A 19,996-nucleotide genomic window follows, 5' to 3' on the forward strand; every position below is an offset into this window, starting at 1 on the left:
TAAAAAAATTATTTTCAACAACTTATTTTATAATTACCAATCAGATATTAAATAGAAAGCCGACTTTCTGTATATAGCATGCACTAATTGCTTAGAAAAATGAAAAATTTTCAATTCCGAAGGGTGACTCAATGTCGGTGTTCATTCCAACCATATCCGACCATGTTGGAAGGTTGGGATGCCACTGGGGGTCTATTTTTAGAAGAACAGACAATGATTTTCTGAATTGTCTGCCCATAGATTTAAAAATATTACCTTTGTTTGTCAGTGTTTGAAAGAATCCGCTCCAAGTTAGAATGATCTCATAACTTTTTTCATTTCTAACACAAGTGCCAACTGTGGATAAGAGCAAATTCAAGACATTTGTATTCATGTGTATGGTAGGGGGCAGGGGGATTCATAGCAAAATCTCATTAGTTGTCATTGCATAAGGTCATATATATGACCTGATAAACATGCAAACATTCAACACAAACAACATGCAAAACCGAATAAACATGTCCAGTATATTATATATAAGAAAAACCCAGATAATTCAAAGTTGTAAACAGTTAAAAATGAAGATCGAAAAAATATGCTGTATTTCGATGGTTACCAAAGGATTCTTGGGGTGTAATTCCATGTTAAGCTCATTGACGAACCAGGTGAACTGCGGCTTGGAGTTTCTGGCACGGTTGTCAATGAGAGAAACAAATTGCGGCTCGTGTATCAGATCAATAAGCTACTGGGAGCAGACCACAATCTATGAAACCATCTGCCGTCAATATTGGCATGAAAAGCTGTCAACCAGAATCTTTCTTTTCTTTGTATCATGTCCTAAAATTTGGCATTGGTCCCGAAACCATGTCCCAAGCCAACAATCAAAGCACTCCAACTGTACAATGTTTTACGACAAAGTTTGTGGGGAACTGAGGGAGAAAATCAAAAACTCGAAGCTGCAAAGTACAACGATCCCAATCGACGTTTTCTTTTCCGAGGAAACCGAAGCTGGCCGGATACATTTTCTCCCGTTCTACATACACAGTGCCACGTAGTAGTCTTTCCAACTGCCACGTCTACTTTAAGAACATCCTGTTTCACAAGTGCAAGAACTGGATTTCGAAACTCGCGGCATTCATCGAATTAAGGGAGCATTAATCTAACGGTCCAGATCATTTCTCCTGCTACTCAAAAACAGCTTGAGTCCTTGCCTTCTCTCTCTGCATTAAACTAAAATTCATTCAAGTGAAGAAAAAGAAAGCTGGTCATTTACGCCCAAAAATGGGGAGATGAATTTGGGTATAATTAATGAAGGGCTACAAAGCGAAAAGACGGATTGGTTCTAAGGTGGTTATGGATGTCTACGTTACCACGGAAAAGAGAGGCATCAAAAAGTTCACACAAAGGCCTGAAAAGGAACAGAAGAAGAGAGAAGAAAATAAGGCTGAGAGCGTCACGTGCGTGTCACATGGGTCGATATCGGTGATCGGACGCCGGAGAGTCATGGAAGACGCGGTGAAGCTGTCGGTCGGAGAGATACAAGGGTATGACTTTTTCGCTGTGTATGATGGGCACGGTGGGGCCCAAGTGGCTAACGCTTGCCGCGATAGGATGCACCAGTTGGTGGTGAAAGAGGTGGAGGAGAGGACGCGTGGAGGGAAGGGACCGGAATGGGAGAAGGTGATGGCAGCTTGTTTTGCGAAGATGGACGAGGAGGTGAGTGGAGAAGATTATCAGGGTGGGGCGGAGGATGTGGATATGAAAACGATGGGGTCCACGGCGGTGGTGGTGTTGGTAGGGAGGGATGTTGTGGTGGTGGCCAACTGTGGTGACTCAAGAGTTGTTCTATGTCGTGGCGGCACCGCGGTGGCTTTGTCTAGTGATCATAAGGTGATACGTCAATTTTTGATGTCTTTATTTGAATGGCGGTTTTTCCTTGAAAAGTTTAGTTAGGACTTATGATTTAAATTGAAATGACTTGGAAAGATTAATCTGATGAAATGATTGGCAACCGTAAAGTTTGTTAGGACTTAATCTAAGTGATCAATTATTTTTTAGTAGTACTATTTACTTCGAGTACTTAATTTTGCCCTTCTTAACAAATAATTAGAGTACTATTGAGATGTTGAATAATGATCTCTATTACATGAATCTCATGATGAGATCATCTACATTCATCTGGAGAGTCACGATTATACGAGTATTCTTTGAACATATTCTCAGTAGGTATGTGCACCAACCTCGTATTTGTTCGATTTCAAACTTAATTTTTCAAAGCAAAAGTTCAGGATTTTCTTTCTATAGTGAGGTGGAGTAAGTGTTTTGAAAGAGGAGACTTCATATGCAAAAATGCTAGGAATGATTGGTTAAAGAATGGGATTGACAAGAGATTTTACTTGAGAGATGCTTTGCATTCCAAATAAGATAAGTTCCAAGTCATAATCTTAAATTGGAGGGCCAACTCCTAATCGTCCTCTTCTCATTCAAACTATTACTACAAAACCGAAAAACAAAAAGGGGTATGGCCACTTCAATGGTTAATTCTGTGGCTTGATACTTATAGAATAGTAGGAGCTTTGTCTGAATCATATGCCTTCTACATGAGGGGCTTTTAATAAAAGCCTTTGATGGCTTTTTGTCCACAGCCTGACAGACCTGATGAAAGGGAAAGAGTGGAAACAGCTGGGGGAACGGTCATAAACTGGAATGGAAGTCGTGTCCTGGGAGTTCTTGCCACTTCAAGATCGATAGGTATTGTGAAAATCCATAGTCTAACTCCTGATCAAGATAGATTTATTAGAACAATTGTTAATGAAATAGTGTTAATTTGATGCAGGAGATCAACATTTGAAGCCATATGTAATCTCCAAACCAGAGGTCTCTGTTACTGAGCGAACTAAGTCTGACACCTATCTTTCGTTTCTTTCCTATCTTTTTCTTTTTTTCTTAGATGAGGTGTTAGTCTTTTCTTTTCATTATGCTTTGAAGTTGTATCCCTTCGAGCTTGACAGGTTAATGTAAAGTACGTTCTTCAATAGCATATAGAAAACTATTGTGGTGCTTTTTGTTTAACGCAACAATAACATGTCATTGAAGATTCATTGTTATAAATTTATAATGCTTCAATGATATTTCATAGAAAAACAAAGGAATTTCAATGATATTTTTATGCTTTTGATAGTATCGGAGGCTTTGCTTCCTTTTTCTTTTGTGGGCTGGGTAACAATGTCTCTGGTCTATGTTGAGATCCCAGTATCTGTACCGCCTACAAACCTTTATTAACTAGCCTGTCAGCAATTTCGCTTGGATACTGCATTTTAAGTCTCAATCAACAATGGAAAAAACTGAATCTTCATCTTCTTGGTCATGATGAAGACTTGGATTCCTTTCATGACAGAAACGATAATATTTACCCTGTCCTGGCAACGGAGGAAAGTTGCATCAAATATGTTTTGTAGCCCACTTTGCTGAATTAAACTTTGAGCACCCATAACCAATATGCCTTGAAAAACTTGTCGAAAATCATTGAGCATGCTATGCCCTTTGAAGTAAGCTGCATTACAAAGAGGTTTCTTAGCACTAAGTACATGGTGACACTACTTCAAGGTTCAATCTGACCTAGTGGGATTGCTCCTGCTTGAAAAGGAAGAAAGGGCGCCAAGGCAGTTTTGTGGTGTTGTTATGGTCTAATTTATCCTGGTGAGAATGATCTATTATTGATGAGCAACAAGTGAGGGAACTAAAAACTAAGCCCTCTCGTATTTGAACTTGAAATTGGCAAAATCTTATGAAGCTCGGGATATCTTTGCACCAAATTTAGATCAGGCCTTTGCTCGTGCAGTTTGGGCTTCTCTGACTTTGGACCTGAATAGAAAATCATACCCAACACGCTTTTGTGGGCACTTATTGCCCTAGTAAGTTGACCCTGCTAGTTATTCCATGAACCTGTTGGCTGGCTCAAATGCATTTTGTTCGGCTAGGAGCTCAAGAATTGCCGTTTTAGAAGAGTAGACCCCACTTAGTCAAATCCGGGAAGCTGCTTCATATTATCCAATTGTACAGCAAAGGTGGAAATTTCGGTTCTGAACTTTGCCAATGTAGAACTACTGCGGAAGCAACTGAACACGCTGCAAAAGCACTTTGTCGGAAGCCTTTTAAGGATTCTGATCGTAGAGAACTGCCATGGTGGAGTAAACAAGAGTTGGGATGTGATAACAGGAAACTTCCATGAGAATGATAGCATGTTTAATACTTATTAGTTCATAGGGGAATAACTCAACTGCCACGGTTGAATCTTGAACAGGAGAAGAGAGACAAAAACATTGTTGTGCAAACTGTATTTATATGGAAAATATAAAATTGCTGCAAAGCTTGCAGCATCACAACGCCAAAATATAAAAGGACATCAGCTGCTATGAAGTACAAAGAAAAACAGACTCCTTGCAATCTATCGAGAAGCCATTTGTTTACTTCTCAATTCTCACTCTTTTTCAATGTCTCTCAAAACTATCTATTAGATAAAACTAATGAAGCGGGGGGAGAAAGAGGATGAGCACTGCTTTTTAATGGTCTCTTCACTCCTTTCTCCTCCCATCTTCAACGTTATTAATCTAATATCAGCTAAAACCCTGTATAGCTGAAAATCCCCAAACAAATAAAAAAAAAAGAGAAACTTTTCTGGACTGCATTCTGTATAGCTGCACAATTCTTCCACACAACCCCAGAAACTATGAGGACTTTACTCTGTTTTTTGCGATATTCTTCCTTTTTAAGCCAAATTGTAGGTTGAAACTGAGACATCAGCCGGAGAAGCAGAATGGATGTATACAAACTCAAGACTCTTTCCAGCAGGTAAAGAGTTGAGCCATGATGGAAAACCATAAGACTTGCCTGACTTTGTAAGACCCCATAAAGGACCATAAAGCTTTGATATCGAAAGCTCGAGATCTTTTACAGTTTTGTCAGAATTGTTGGTCACAACTGTGGAATATCTGTAGTAAGTTTTTCCCTTGTGATTCCAGGAAGTTGTCATTTTTTGCTTTATGGTAATTGGACTAGAAGATGAGGCTGAAAAACAAAATCCCCAAGTCAGATCGTGCCATTCAATAATAGCCTATTATAGTCAGAAATAGAACCTCACATCCCTTAATAAATTATCGACATTGTGTTTCCTATGAGAGAATGTTCACCAATACAAAAATTTTTAGGGGAAAATCATTTAAAAGAGAAGAATATACCTGGAGTTGGAGTCAATTTGTGTTTTGGCGCCGGATTTGGTTCGGCAACAACAGGATTAGGAGCTGGGACAACCACTGAAGGAAAGCCAATGTCATGATCATCATCATTGATGGAAAATGCTAGAAAAGAAAAAGTTAAAACCATAATAGGCAGGCTATATATACCAGGAAGGAGCTGGTTGTAACCGCCATGACCACCACCTAGTCTAGCCAATATGCCAAGAAGAGGAGCATTGTTATAGGTAGCAGGCTCTGTTTGTTCATAGTTGTCCCTTTCATCAGCAAAGTTATCATAGGCATCAGGTCCTCCAACCACAGCACCAGTGAGAACATTAGGATCACTGGTTTTCCTGGTATACCAAGTGGCATAACCTTGTCGGCAGGCAACAAATGTAGGATCAACCTTGATGGAAACAATTGAAGAACCCCGGTGGTGAACTTGTCGTGGGTAATTGTTCCCATAACCAACCATGTAACTCGTAGCTCTTGGATTGTCTCCAAGAATGTAATCCACCTGAGAATTTAACATTGCAAAACACCAGAGAATTTGTCAAGGGCTGAATTTGTTACCATTCACAAAGAGTAGAGAGTAAAAAACAGAAAGAGAACAGTAATCACCTGAGATTTTGCAAAAGAAAGAAGCTCGGATGGTGCAACATTGCCAGCAGCACACTTCAAGCTACCCCTAGAGGAAGTGAGGTAGTCAGAGTACACAGTGGCCACGAACGAGGCGCTAGTCACGAACTGCATGTTGTTCCATCTCTGTCGGAAAATCAAACCACCTGGAGTCTTCTGAATATTACGGCTACCCTTCCCAATCAAAGAACACATGAAGTATTCTGCCTTCTGATGGTACCTCTCAAACACTGGTGCATGGAGACCAGCTTTGCCTTGCATTAGGAACTGCAGGGGAAGAATAACAAACTACTCAGTCAACTAATCAAAACCATTAATTACTGATATGATGTCCATGGTGAACTTTTGAAGCATAACCAATAATTATTTGTTGATGAGACATAACCAATTATTGCAGATAATAGAAAGATTTTATTTAGCAGTTGGAAATAATAATACCTTGGCGACAAGAGTCTGAACCCCAGCGTACTTAACGTCCCAACCAAACTCAGTCATGGCCCAGCCGGTTCCACCCATAGAGTCACCATTCTTTCCAAGATAGTTCAAGTAGTACTGATTGTTACTAGCTTGGTACAGCCATGCAGCGGCCCACAACAACTCGTCCTGTACAAGTTCCAAATTCAGAAATCAATTAATAAGCGTCCCAACATGCCACGTTCTACCATTAATCAAAAAATTTCCTTTATGCTTTTTGCTGGGACATTAAGATGAATATGAAAAGCTTACGTTGTAGCCACTGACGGATCGGTAGTATTTCTGGGCAACTGTGATGCTGCTGTCATATTTGCCTCTGTATTTATCAGCAAATTCGAATAGCTGAAAACAGAAAAGAAAAAATCAAAACATTATTGATACCAATTAATTCTTGAAAATTTTCAATTTTGTTAAAGAGCCGTAGGTAAGTGATGTAATATGAGGAGAAAAGCAAGGGTAATTTTGGGGGTTAACTGGGAGCACCGACAGTGTTGGCACGTGGGAAACGAAAACCTAATTGCGACTTTGGAGGATCGTTTCAATCTACGGTTCAGATCTGTTAATACGATAGATCTGTACGGTGACAAGAAGATTACCCGTGATGGGCGGGGCAAAGTGCACCCATGACCCAAATTATGCGCCGAAAAAGTTTACCCGCATTTATTTTTCAATTTTCAAACCAGAAAATAATCCACCAGACGGCACCGTTTATTGTCAAATATAAGTACCTAAAAACAGGTCATTCAAACTCCGTAAAGTCACTACTCCTTTTTCTTAAGGCAAATATATGAATATCAAATAGCCGATTGCGTAATAATGTTTTAATTTTGATAGATTAATGAAAACATTTCTATTACTAATAAAATAATAATATTTAATAGTAATAATAAGTGCATTTAAAACACTCAACGTTGTTAAAAACACAAAGATAGTGGCGGTTATTGAATGGGCGCAAACTTGGGGCCGCCAAGTTGCAATGTCCAGACTGACAAAAAAGCGGGGCAGCGTAACAACCTATTTACTACAGTCTACGGAAGCTTTTGCTAAAGTGCGCAACAACAACCGTTGTCACTCGAGTACACACCAGTCAACCGCTAATGCTAGCCTGAAAAGGCCAGAGTGTGAGCTAACATGCGCCAACGGGCCTAACGGCCCACGAAAATTGTCCCATGAACTGCGAGCTAAAAGCGAGTCAATCAGAGGAAGACTGTGCGAATACCTGGTCGGCGTGGCGTAGAAGCTCGCTGGAATACGCGGGGTTGGAACGGCGGAAGACGATTGAGGCAGCAGCCATGGCGGCTGCGGTTTCACCGGCGAGATCCGACCCGGGGTTACTTGGGTCAATCTTGTAAGCATGACGGTCGGTGGTCATGTCCTCTGGTCTTTGCCAACAATAGTGGTCACTGTTCCCATCTCCCACCTAAAATGGACCACAGCAAAATTTAGGACCAAACTAATTTGAAATGAATCTTCACTTAAATTTTTTTATTTTTTTTATTCATAATTCCATCCCATTAAAGTAGTTCTGTAGCAAACAATAAAACTAAAGTCACACTCAACCCAAGTTTGAGATCGGTTTTTCTTTTTTTACTTCTTTGTCTTTGTTTTTTTAATTGCTGTCCCTTGAGTTTAAAGAAATTAACACTAAGCTCTAACTAATAAAGTAATATTTTAGTAGACAACTGCTGCTATCAAGTGTGATTTAAAATATATATAATATCGAATTCATATGGAAATATTAGTGATAAAGCATTAGTGTTAACTGTTAGCGCTTGAAGGAGAAAACGTTAATGAAAAAGAGGGGAAGGGGTACCTCTCCGTAAAGGACATAGGGTTCGGGGTGAGCTTTGATGAGATAGTCGGTTCCCCACTTAACGGCTTCCAAAGCATGGCCGAGCTCTCCACTTGCAGCCATTTGCTTTCCGTACTCTATTATGCTCCAGGACATCATTGTTATAGTGAATGCCATGGGCAGTCCAAACTTCACGTTGTCCCCTGCATCATAGTACCCTCCTACCAGATCCACCTGTGATTTACAAGCAATCTCAACAAATCGAAACCATAATTTTCAATGCAAAGAAGAAACCCAAAGTAGAGGAACATGTTGGTTTCCAACTTGTTTTTTGGGTAGAATTGAGAGAGTAAGAAGTTCAACATTTGGAAAATGAGAGTGGAACTTTAACTCACCCCACTAGCCTTGCCGTCATTCAAACCGGAATTAGCTCTCCATGTGACTCTCTGGCTATGAGGAAGGTAACCAGATCTTTGAGCTTCAAAGAAGAGAATGCTCTTACTCAGAGCTTGGTTATAGTCATGACCAGCAAATGCAAAAGGAAGACAAAGTAGGAGAAGCAGAGGAGCCATTGGAATGAGTCTCATTAACTTCTCCATGTATTCACAGTCGACAGAAGACGCTAATCAGTATTCAATTCAACAAAAACAGAGGGAAAAAAACAGATCTGTTTCTGCAGCAGAGTTTTGTATACTGCAAAATGGGATTTCCTTCAACTTTCTAAAACTGATAAGAGAAACCCATTTTGGTTTAAACACAGAAAATGCAGTCTAATTAGAGAAGAATGAAAGTAATGTGGGTATTATTTATCAGTTAAAACTTCTGATAAACCCACCAAGAAGAGAAACTCTTTCAAAGAAAGAGGGAGAAAGGGAGAGCAGTGAGATTGAGAATTGGAAGAGGAGCTCAAGCCTCTATATATTGTGGAGGGAAGGAAGCTACCAAGAGCCTAGAAATTGGCAGAGATCAATAAATGAAAATATATTATATTTATTTAAAAAAAATTTCACATTAAAATAATTTCCCTTTTGGAGGAGAGGAAAACGGTTGATAAAAGAAAAGAACAGAGTCATGTGGGTGTCCCTGCCCTGGCTCTTTACTGGGAAGGGTCGGTGTGGATTTAATGTATTTTTGGGAAGAAAAAAAGGAAAAGAGAAACTGCTACAGATGAAAATGTTGTACGTTCAACGTTTAAAATTTGATGTTGATTAAATTAATTTCTCCTTTTGCAGGTTTAACGGCCGCCTTGAGGATCAGGAATTACCCAAACAGGTAAACGAAAAGCCCTGCAGGGTTGAGTCAACAAATTCAGAAAAATTTTAAAAAATAAAACAGAGAGCCCCCCTTGGTTCCAAGACTCAACGTGTCCATAATGCCCCTGAAATTTTCCCAGAAAGCCATGTGGCATTAGCTAGGGGCAAACCTGCACTGCAGAATCTCGTGGTTAAAAATATTGGACAGAATTGGATTTTCAACATTTTGGCTTCGGCTTGTAAGAAACAGCTACCAGTTAATAGTTTTGAAAATTAGTTGACCCACAATTAAAGCAAATTTTATTTTTTTATCAACTTTATTATTCGAAGTTTTAATTTTTAAACCAACTTTCTGGCTTCTGCATTTCTGCCTGTCCGTTTGCCCTTCGAGAAGGTATGGGGAAATTGCAAACCTGGCTGATTTTTTGTACTTGTCTCAAGATTTTCATTTTTAAGTTTTAGTGCAGCTAAAAATTGAAGCCATACATGTGCCAAACAATTTACAGCCAAGGCAAAAAGGGTTCTCTCTCTCTCTTCTGCCATTTACTGAAGAGGGTTGGATATATCAATGCAAAGCCTAAAAATTCCACCTAAAACCATTACTTTGTCCAGCTAAAGAGGGGTTCAGGTTTAAAACTTGGAAGGTGATGATCGTTCATCTCAACATGTGAAAATGGTGCGGTGTTTAATTATCAAATGGAGCAGAGAATTGGCAGAGACCATATTACTTGCAGGTTCCAGCGCTCTAAATATTTAAAAGAGCAAAATTTGATCACATTTGCTCATTAATTTCTTGCAACGGAAACAGGCCTTTTTATGAGTTGGGTATCTGTGCCTTGAATCCCGTTCGATTGGCTGTTTAACATCTCTTCGTACCACAAAATATGGGAGTCATCCGCCATGAATCTTCCAGGCAAATCACACATTGCAGGGCCAATTAATTTTGCCTGCTGCTTGTATCAATTACGAATTCGTGATTAAAATATTTGAGGGAATTTGAATCAAATTTGAATTACTGCAACACTATCTCAAATCATTGAGAGAACTATTGAAGCAATTAATATGAATTAGCATGTTGTCATTCCCATCCTTTCCATCCTCGTCAGTAGGTTTAGTAACCCATACACTTATACAAGAATTGTTCATTTCAGGTATTTACTGAATATGAAGACTTAACTTAAAAGGAAATGTTAACCCCATAAATCAAACTTTAATAGAATCAAAACTGAGAGCAAAGAATATACTACTAGTTAAAAAGTAGTCGGTCAAAAGTAAAGATAAAAATAAAAAGGTCGTCACAATTACTTTGCATTAACAGCCAACCAAACATGCAAAATATAATTAATTTTGACACCGTTAGCAACCTAACCACGTTAAGCCTAAACTGCAGATTTTAGCCGAAAGAAATAATGCAGGGAGGAGCTGTTAGAAGCGTGGAAACGTGGCGGTGTATGTATGGTAACGCCTGGCTTTTTTGCACCAGCATCGCCCAGGACTTGACTGTAACCAGGATTCGAAAACCAGACAACCCGACAAACAACACTCACCACCATTTAATTTCTCTTCTTCTGGAATCAATATTTATAAACGCCACCGACACTATCCGGTGACAGGAAATTTTCCTTTTTTTTATAATTTTCTTTTTTGGGTATGTGAAAAAATTTAACAATGGCATCCGTGTAAAATCAACTGTGCAAGATGACCATTTTGGTTTTATTTATTTTATTTATTTTGTCGGATTAAAAAAAGAAGGAAAAAAAAAGGAAAATGACAAGGCAAGATGTGGTCAAAAAGGGGGTCCCCTGTCAGAGCGCTTTATTCCCAACCGCAATCAACGGTCTCCGCCGAAAAAGAGATAAAATCTTAATTTCTCTCTTTTTTTTTTTAAGACAAAATTTCGTCCTTTAACTTTTTTTTTTTCTCCCCTTTTATAAAAGTAAAAAGTTTTAATATCTGAGGAAGGTTAAAAACAAAGAGATATGGACGCGTATAATAAGTCAAGGAGGCAAGCCTCCGCAATGACCGGTTAACGCCGGTTCTATCACGGCTTCGGCATCATTTCCTAGCCAGTGCAGTCACCGACTGTCGGGATTAGTTAGTTTCATCAGCCCCACGAAGTACCGTCTCGGGAGAAACCTAACAACCCGGGTAAATCTCCGTAAAGGCCACATTACCCCAGTTCAGATAGCGCCACGTTATTATTTAGGCCCCACCAATATATGATTTCACCTTGACTTGGCAAGATCTCGCTAGTGGTACTTCAAAATTAGAACTGCATCGTTAATTTTCGCAAAAAGAATAACCGATAATTACCGCACTTCATTTTTCAAATAACAATAACACTTGAATTACTATTTTTTATTTTTACATTTCATTAGTACGAAGGATTTGCATGTGAAAATAATGGTCTGAGTTATAAAACGATTGATCGTGATCGGCCACAACCCTTTGGTAACATTTTCCTCACCTAAAGTTGGTGTAGAAATTTCTTTTAAAGCGAAAATGTGGAAGAAAATCAGAAAAGTGAAAGCAAATATGGAAAGGGTAGGAGAATGTCTAATAGTATAGTGTTTTTTTGGGTTAAAGGTAGTGGAGATGCTGTGCTGGGGAGCTTCAAAGTCCTCGGCTGCTTTCGCAAGTGGAACTCTCCCTTTGTTGTTGGTCAAGACTCGGACACTGTCCCCCAAAATAATGCCACTCAATTTGCTTTTGCTTCTTCTTTTACTGGTTAGTCTCTTTTGAAATTTGGATATTTTCCCACTGCATCTTTGAATTAATCCGTTAATTATAAGTCATTACAGTTCACACTATTGTACACTTGTACGAAACCTCAGTGCCCTACAGCCTAATAAAGAATTCAAATTTGAAATACAAAATTTGGGCCTAATTTCGTTACTTGTTCGGTTCAATTAGATTATTTTACACAATGCATATCGCTTAATTGGGTAGATTTATATTATATATATTACGACCGAGAATGAGTTCTGACTTGGAATTGGTAGCTTGGGGATGGCGCACGGTTAAGTATACTAATAGAATTTGTTCATTGATTAGTTCAATTTGCTTGCAGACTTTCAGGATTCCGGTATTTTAGCTAACTTGTTCGATTGTTTTGCACCCAAAATTTTGAATTGCTTAACAAAGTAAGATATGCCGATTTGCTGAAATTTAAATGAGTTTGACTAATTGTTAACCTAAATAATCTTTTATGGCGAATCCGGAACTTGTTACTTGTGAAATTGGAAGTTTGTTCTCTTCTAAGTTACTAAACTAGTTGACATGCTGTAGCCAGGCAACATGCAGTCATGGCCAAGCAAACCATAACATTATTTCATAAATTCATATATTACCTTAAGCTACAATCAACTAGGAATCTTGGGGACAAAAGGATGAAATAAAGGGAAAATTCTTGGTAATGAGATTTTTGATGCAGGGCTGATCAGTTTGAACAGGGTAGGATGGAGCTCTGACACATAGAGATATAGAAATTATACAAACTCAATTATGAAGAATAAGAAAAGAAAGGGATCTGTGAGAACAGAGCGCTAGGGACATGTGCTTTGAGATAAATGTGTTTCACATCTTCCAGCCAGGGTCTCTTTCTTGCATCTAAATTTTGGAAGGGCCAACAAGCGTTGTAGCTTAATCAATTCCTAAAGCGGATGCCAATCATTCACCCGAAGATAAGATAAAGAGCATGAAATGTCAAAAAGAACACAGAAAAAAAAAAGGAAAAGCTTTCTTTGGAATATAAATCATGTTTTTATTCTTTCGTTTCTTTGAATTCAGGGCAATCATGAAGCCATGATGTCTAAGTTAATTGTAATTACCAGAGTACTCTGTTAATAGAAACAGTAAAAAAATTGCGATGCTAGACTAGTTAATTAGAGTAGTTTAATCACTTTATTAGTACCTTCAACCTTGATCCCGCATGATAACTGTAATTAAAAAGTGACTGAACCCTAAGTAAAGCACAAACAAGTCATTTTCCTTGGATTCTAATCTTCCTCATCTTTTTATCGTACATATTAAACACATAGAGGAACGTGTTAGTTTGAGGTGGGGATAACCTTCTTTTGGACAGACTCAAGGGACGGAGTTTTTCTGCAATGATAAACAAGATTAGACTTTAAGAGAAAAAGGTTGAACAATTTTACAGGATTCATTCGGGATCCTTTCAAGGAAAAGGTTCTCTTAACTTAATTGTCTCATTACAGTAAAAGTTTTTCTCTATCGAGTAATTTAGTTTAATTTTATTGGATATTTTGATCATAAGAGAAGCCTACGAGGTTGCATGTGAAGAGATTGATATATCAAACTCCTTGGCCTGGTCCACTTCTACATAGGTGCTCCAAGTACAGTCTGAACATGGGGCTTGATCAGATGGTTCATTCACCTCATTCAGAAGGTAGATTTCCGTAACGCTGGGATTCTAGCCCCAGCTCATGCATTCCCCCTTTCCGTAATGAACAAAAAAAGAAAAGTTGTATACAGTACTCTGCTTGTTAGCTCTGCTATCCTTTGATTACATCTTAGGGTTCGCATTCAAAACTGCCCAAAAATGTCATGAATTAGAAGTGCATGCCACTCAATTATGTCAAAAAGGTGGCTTATCTGGTAAACCGTTCTACAAGACCTCTGCCATTTGTAGTTTTGCGTATGTATAGGATCTCAAATTTCAAATGATTGTTGCTTGGCTGTGTCGCACAGTACAGTTCAGAAAATGCAAAACCTTGGTTTTCACTATTCAATAAAGAAGCGGAGATCAAGTAATTTATGGTACAAGGATCGATAATGCTTTTGCACATTAACCAACCATGCATAGAGAGATTTTGACTCATTTAATTTGATATAAATCATGTAGATTAATATGAATAAAAGCTCATTAAACAGTATATAATACATACAATTATGTTTGCTTATTTGTCGACATAATCATTTTTACAGTCAAAATCAGGTACTAGTATTGTAATCACGAAGATGAACTTTTACTGCTTTGAGTTCTGAGGGTAGAGATTGCCTTTTTTTTTTTCTGTCCAAGCTTTAAAATCCTTTAGAAACCTACGCAGTCTGTCTTTTCCACTCTTGGAAGCAACAATTTCGCTACGAACAGAAAAGCAGCAAGTAATTGAGAAACCTTTCTTGAAACAAACCTCAAGAAGAGCGTCCAGCAAGCAAGGAATTAATGAGAGTGTCTAAAAAGCTGTGGGGGACATGAATTTTCTTTCCATTATATTAAAAACACAACCGAAATGATTTTGTATTTACTTTTGAGGCATGAAAAGCACGCATAAAACAGGTATGATCCTGGGCTATGATCGTAACTTTGTAATAAGGGTGACCCCTAGGCAATGGCACACCCATGATCCAACACGCGTGCAACAGGACAAGTGGCCTTTATCTACGGTTTAACTTAGCTTGGGACATAAGGAGAAAAAAGGTGCGGCTTCCTCTGTCCATATTGGAACCTTAAGGAATCAGTACATGTTTTTGGACCCGCCTTCACACGTGCAAAATATGCCCTTCCAAGAGACAGATGGCCCTAGGCAGATCTTAAGTGATATATGCATGTCTCCTATTGAGAATGATAGGATGTTAAAAGCTTTGATGGTGGGAAGGGTCCCTTATCGTCTTCTCCAAGCTCCAAGAAGAGCGGTTTGGAAGATATTTGGGCGATAACTTTCCAAGCCCCACAATCACTTTAAATCCCATTTGAAGAATGTATTGTTTATCTGTACAGCAGGAATTTATTGGCTAATTACACGGCCCTTGGTCTTTGTTTTGTTACTCCCTCATTTTGTAAAGTTGTGCGACCTCAATTACTCAAATCACTAAATTTTTGATGACATGTTATCATATTTGTTCGGTCGTTGTGATCGTAAATCCTTAGAAAAACTCTTGATTCGCGGATTGTTCACACATGTATGCTTTTTTTATATATTTGTGCTTCTAGAGAGACTGAAAGTTCTGGCAAATTCTAATTACCTAGTCATCCTTCTTACCCCTTTTTTCTTTCCTTAATAATCTTGTAGGTCAAAACATCTATCTGTATAGCAAATTATGGTCGTTGAGCCACGAAAGAAGAAAATGAACCAGAATTTCATGGACCAAAATTTTATAAACCATAGCACACGTTAAAGCCAAATCGGTTGACCAATGGTGCTTCAATGCACCTCATTTCTCACAGTTCTTTGGTGTTCTTGCTGGAAAGCGCAAATCAAGGCAGATTCACGTCAGGTCCATGCAGGGCCACCTGGAGTGAGCCAGTCACGGAGAATACTGGTGCGGTCCGCACACCATTTTTCCCACCCCAAATTGGTAATATGTGCTCTTAAATAATTTTCTTACTTTTCAAATCCGTACCAGCTTGTAACCATTATTTGGAGTAGGTGAGGCAAGGGTCTTTTTTGCTCTTGTTTATCCATTCTTTATGACTCCACTAATACTCAAGTGTTTGCCACCAATTTTGTTTGTTCTGCTAGAAATTTGATCATTTTGGGGTCAAAGTGGGAGCTTGATTAGTGCTATAGCCAAAGTGGTTCAAACTTTTAAATATATCCCTTTCATATAATATAATTGATTCTCTTGGACGCAACACTGGAACGTAAATCTTGCCAAGATTTTATAGCTCATCTAATTAGTGCCACCACCCTCTTGTTACTTGCTGCTTTAATGCTTGCAATCTTTGTCTCATCAATCCTAATCGTCCAAGTTTTGCTGAATATTTTGGTAATGCATTTTTTTTATGGGAATTAAACGCAAAAATAAAATGGCACGAAATGAATTGAAAGGCAACGATCAACCATCAACGATGAGGTCCTTCCCTGACCCAATCTACGCTTATTAGACATTATGCTGCTCTTTTAAACCTAGTGCTTTGCAGCACAGTCAGACAGTGGAAATTTTCTACAGGCCCACAACATATAGATAGATCATAAAACAAATATCATTAGCCCGAAAATAAGAATAAATCTAACAACTTTCAATGTCATTCCATAAAAATCTACAAGCCAAAAGTCACGATCAATGCATGTAGAAATCTAGCTGGAATTACTGTATACCACTTTTTCTGTTTGCCTTCAAATCATAGTCAAAAACTAATCTTACCATTTAACCAATGATTTAAGGCTTTCTAGTGAAAACGATTCCCTTAACTTAACATGATCATGATTGATTAATCCAACGCAGATAAATCACTTTTAAAAGTTAAATCTTCCATGTGTGATGAAACCTAGTTAAAAGGCAATGGAATTTGTTAATTCCTTTTGTCTTTGGTCAAAATTGCTTTATGCCACGCTCACATTTGGTTATTATATGCCATCAGTATGGACCAAATTCCCGACATGCATGAAAATCTTTCCATGAAACAATGACCTCGTGAGATGATTATTGATTTTATCTCTCATCAAATACGCATGCACTGGGTTAGGTCCAGAGATTCCACTTTGTAATATATTTATTAAGTGAAAAAGGCGCAGAGACATAAGGGATTTTTGTTTTCTTTTTTTTTTTTTGGAGTTGAAAGAGAGGTGGGAATTGAGCCGGCGAAGGAGACAAATTGCCTCTCAAGGTGGTCCTGTTGCTCCTCGGCCAGAAAGTTTTCTCTTCCCTCTGCTTGACGACACTATTACTGGTCTACAGTTCCTGGCGTTTTCATACTTATCAGTTTTTTTTTTTTAATGAATTGAATATATTTAAGTTTAACTATTGTATATATGGGTTGGAAGTAAGCATGATTTTTCATGTGTCGCTTGCAATGAATCCATCTTCCTTTAAATACAGAGGCTGCAATGAGCGAGCATTTTCTCACATGGCTGCAGTAAATTAAACATTTACATATAATAACTAATTGAGGTATGACAACCAAAACTCATTTAACCATAAAGAGTCAATTGTTGCTTAAGCCTAAGCCATAAAATTAAAGTTCGAAATTTACTCAGATAAAGATAATATCCCCACTAGACTCAAGCACTCCATACTCTGGAGCCCCACGATAGCGCGAAAAAAAAAAAAAAAAGAAGCACAATCTCCAAAAAGTTTCTCTTGCACTCTTTTATGGTGGATTTTGAGCGCGGCATTGGGGAGTAAAGGACAAAAAAATATGGGATATGCTGCAATGCTACTCTGATCTTCTTTCCATAAATTATTCAGAAAAAGATAGTTTATAGATTGAAACTCAAATTTTAAAGCCGACACCGGAATCTCAGCTCCCTAACGTCCCCACTAACTGCAATAGATCTCCTGGCCCCCTATCTTTTCCTGTTTCTATGCGCCATTTGCCAAAGTAACTGCTACATGCAGTTCCCTGCAGAGTTCTTTCCTCCTTTCCCAACAGTTTTTCCTGGTGCAGTGAGAAATGGAACAAGCTTTTACCACTGTAATTCTTTTTTTTTTTTCTAATAGTCGAACCCTCTTTTTCTCTTAAAATTTATTTCATATGTATTGACCAAAAAAAAAAAACAAGTAATCCATTATAAATAGGCTCCAAATAATGCATAGAGTCGCTTAAGTTTTTAAGTAGGCTCCAGTCTCCGCCGCTAATTAAGCAAAAAAACTATTTAAATGCGTTGGCGATTTATTTTTACTTTTCTTTTTTTTTATTTTATGACTTTATAATTTCACGTGTATTCAGATGGAATCCCATCATGTACACGAATGATAATGGAATTAATTTTTCTCCATTTCCACGTGCAATGATCAATTGTTGGAAAATAATGAATGACTCCAGTTCAAGTTCGATGGCATTTGAATGAAGTAGGTTCTAAGTTGATGTGCAATGGAAATGTAATTCAATTATGGGACTCTATTCCTATGAATATGCAATTAATGAATTTATGTCAATGCACAGTGATTTTATTTAATTCCAACTTTTATCAATATATTGATTAAAATTATATTTATATATTATATATTCTTAATAAATTAATAGCGATCATTCTTTTATACCTAAAAAGATTGAGTAAATTTTAACAACAATTACTACCATCTATCCTTCATTTATTTATGGTAACGTGGAAATTTCTAAGTAAAACAAATCCTCATAACATGCTTATGCGCTAATTTTACCTTAAAATTGATGTGATGAGAAAGGAATTATGTATAACATTTATAATGAGCATATTATTTATTGAGAAAAATGAGTATGTTGTTTCATTTGACTTCGGTTTTTTATTGTTCGACTTACTAATAGTATACGTATAATAATTTTATGAATATTTATATTTTAATGAGTTATTATGCAACGTATTGCTAGACATTTTAACATTTTTTTTTCATAATTTAATTATTGATAATATCGTTTTGTTACCTGTCATGGACCTCTGGGAAGTCAAAATTAGTCGGCGTTGTAACATCAGCAGAGATAAAATTTAAAAAGTAGACAAATGAACTCGATTATACGATAAGCATGTGATGTACCAAAGATCTGAGCCGTCAGAGCCGTCGCAACCCACGTTGATCCGGTTGGGCTGTTGTTTCTATAAATAGCCCCGTTTCTTATCGCAATCAGCGTTGATAGTGTGACCCTATGAATCCGGGGATTATGGCGACACGTGTTCCTCTATTAGGGAGCATTAAATCTCGTCATGTGAGTGCACGTGTAGTCTGACAAATTTACCTAGCGGGGCCCAACCACGTGCTGCTCTCCTACGAAGACAATCCCTTGCATGAAAAAGGCCGAGCCTCTGCACGTGCTTCATCAACGTGGGCGAATCAGATGTCAACACGCGGCACCATGTGATGCTACGTCTCACATGTTTGTAAATTGTAACAACCGGTTTGTCTTGAATATATTGCATGTATAAACCTTAAATATTTTTCAATTGAAAATCATCTCATCTGCTATACGTGTGAAGTTTTAAATTCACCAGCGAAATAGAATGTTATTATATAATTTATTGAAAATTTATTAAAAATTAAAAAAATAAATAATAAAAAAATAATATCATTTTTTAATTGAAATTTGAAGTAAATATTAAATTTATGAGAGTAGGTTTTGGAGAAAAGACAATACTGAGGAATGGAAGAGTTCAAGGAAACGTGATTAATGGATACATGCTTCGTCCTGTATACATCAAACTATACTGACAGCAGGGATTTTTTTTTTGTTGGTACAGAGATGGGGGTACTAAAATAATTCAGATTTACTTAGTATAAATTTACAAATAGTAAATCACTGGTGTGATTCTGTTGGATATGTCTTCTTTTTCTCTCTTTTTGGAGTGTTTCAATTTTCTGTAAGTTGTGGCGTCGACAAATGTAACATGCGGATTGCAGAGGGATGCTAATGAAATAAATGGCAAAATGGAAATATTTGGATTTGTCATTTTCAATGCTTGTCTGTGGTTTCTTTCCCACTTTTTTGACGAACAAATTGAGAAGAAAAGTTGTGACTGGCGAGGAGTGGTGAGCAGGAAGCTGCGAAACCAAGTATTTCTTCGCCTTTTACTGGAGTTTGGTTTTTACCCAGTAGTCCTTTATCAAGATTGGTACCGTATTGCTATATGAAAATAGTACAAATAAATTGCAAAATCCAAAACAGTATCAGATGTAGTGCAGATATACACGACCATGGATGGAAATTGCCTTTTTTCGGTTTTTTCCATCAAAAAGGCCATACGCAGAAA

At 37.7% G+C, this 19,996-nt stretch overlaps 2 protein-coding genes across 2 annotated transcripts; one reads left to right on the top strand and one right to left on the bottom strand.

Moving 5' to 3' along the window:
• Positions 1-1,166: 1,166 nt before the first annotated feature.
• On the top strand, positions 1,167-4,137 carry LOC110429228 (putative protein phosphatase 2C 8). The gene is made up of 3 exons (XM_021445157.2): positions 1,167-1,869; positions 2,625-2,730; positions 2,816-4,137. Exons 1-3 carry the CDS (start codon positions 1,288-1,290, stop codon positions 2,998-3,000), a joined length of 873 nt encoding a protein of 290 aa, XP_021300832.1. The 5' UTR covers positions 1,167-1,287; the 3' UTR covers positions 3,001-4,137.
• Positions 4,138-4,289: 152 nt separating this feature from the next.
• GH9C2 (glycosyl hydrolase 9C2) lies at positions 4,290-9,025 on the bottom strand. The gene is made up of 9 exons (XM_021445145.2): positions 8,514-9,025; positions 8,140-8,352; positions 7,546-7,746; positions 6,579-6,668; positions 6,291-6,455; positions 5,835-6,119; positions 5,382-5,730; positions 5,217-5,291; positions 4,290-5,046 (listed from the first exon to the last, which is right to left on the bottom strand). The coding sequence occupies exons 1-9, from the start codon at positions 8,715-8,717 to the stop codon at positions 4,748-4,750; spliced, it is 1,881 nt and encodes a 626-aa protein (XP_021300820.1). The 5' UTR covers positions 8,718-9,025; the 3' UTR covers positions 4,290-4,747.
• Positions 9,026-19,996: the final 10,971 nt, after the last annotated feature.

The sequence above is a fragment of the Theobroma umbraticum genome, unplaced genomic scaffold (genome assembly GCF_002168275.2).
Source record: "Theobroma umbraticum cultivar Fairchild unplaced genomic scaffold, ASM216827v3 scaffold_30.0, whole genome shotgun sequence".
Taxonomy (NCBI): domain Eukaryota; kingdom Viridiplantae; phylum Streptophyta; class Magnoliopsida; order Malvales; family Malvaceae; genus Theobroma; species Theobroma umbraticum.

What these genes read in the sequence shown, in the direction of transcription:
- GH9C2 (XM_021445145.2), bottom strand. Translation starts at nt 8,717, where the DNA reads ATGGAGAAGTTAATGAGACTCATTCCAATGGCTCCTCTGCTTCTCCTA. An exon ending in TTTCTTTTGCAAAATCTCAG is followed by an intron (nt 5,731 to 5,834) that starts GTGATTACTGTT and finishes TTAAATTCTCAG; the next exon opens with GTGGATTACATTCTTGGAGA. An exon ending in CAAATTGACTCCAACTCCAG is followed by an intron (nt 5,047 to 5,216) that starts GTATATTCTTCT and finishes TTTGTTTTTCAG; the next exon opens with CCTCATCTTCTAGTCCAATT.
- LOC110429228 (XM_021445157.2), top strand. Translation starts at nt 1,288, where the DNA reads ATGAAGGGCTACAAAGCGAAAAGACGGATTGGTTCTAAGGTGGTTATG. An exon ending in CTTTGTCTAGTGATCATAAG is followed by an intron (nt 1,870 to 2,624) that starts GTGATACGTCAA and finishes TTTTGTCCACAG; the next exon opens with CCTGACAGACCTGATGAAAG. An exon ending in TGCCACTTCAAGATCGATAG is followed by an intron (nt 2,731 to 2,815) that starts GTATTGTGAAAA and finishes AATTTGATGCAG; the next exon opens with GAGATCAACATTTGAAGCCA.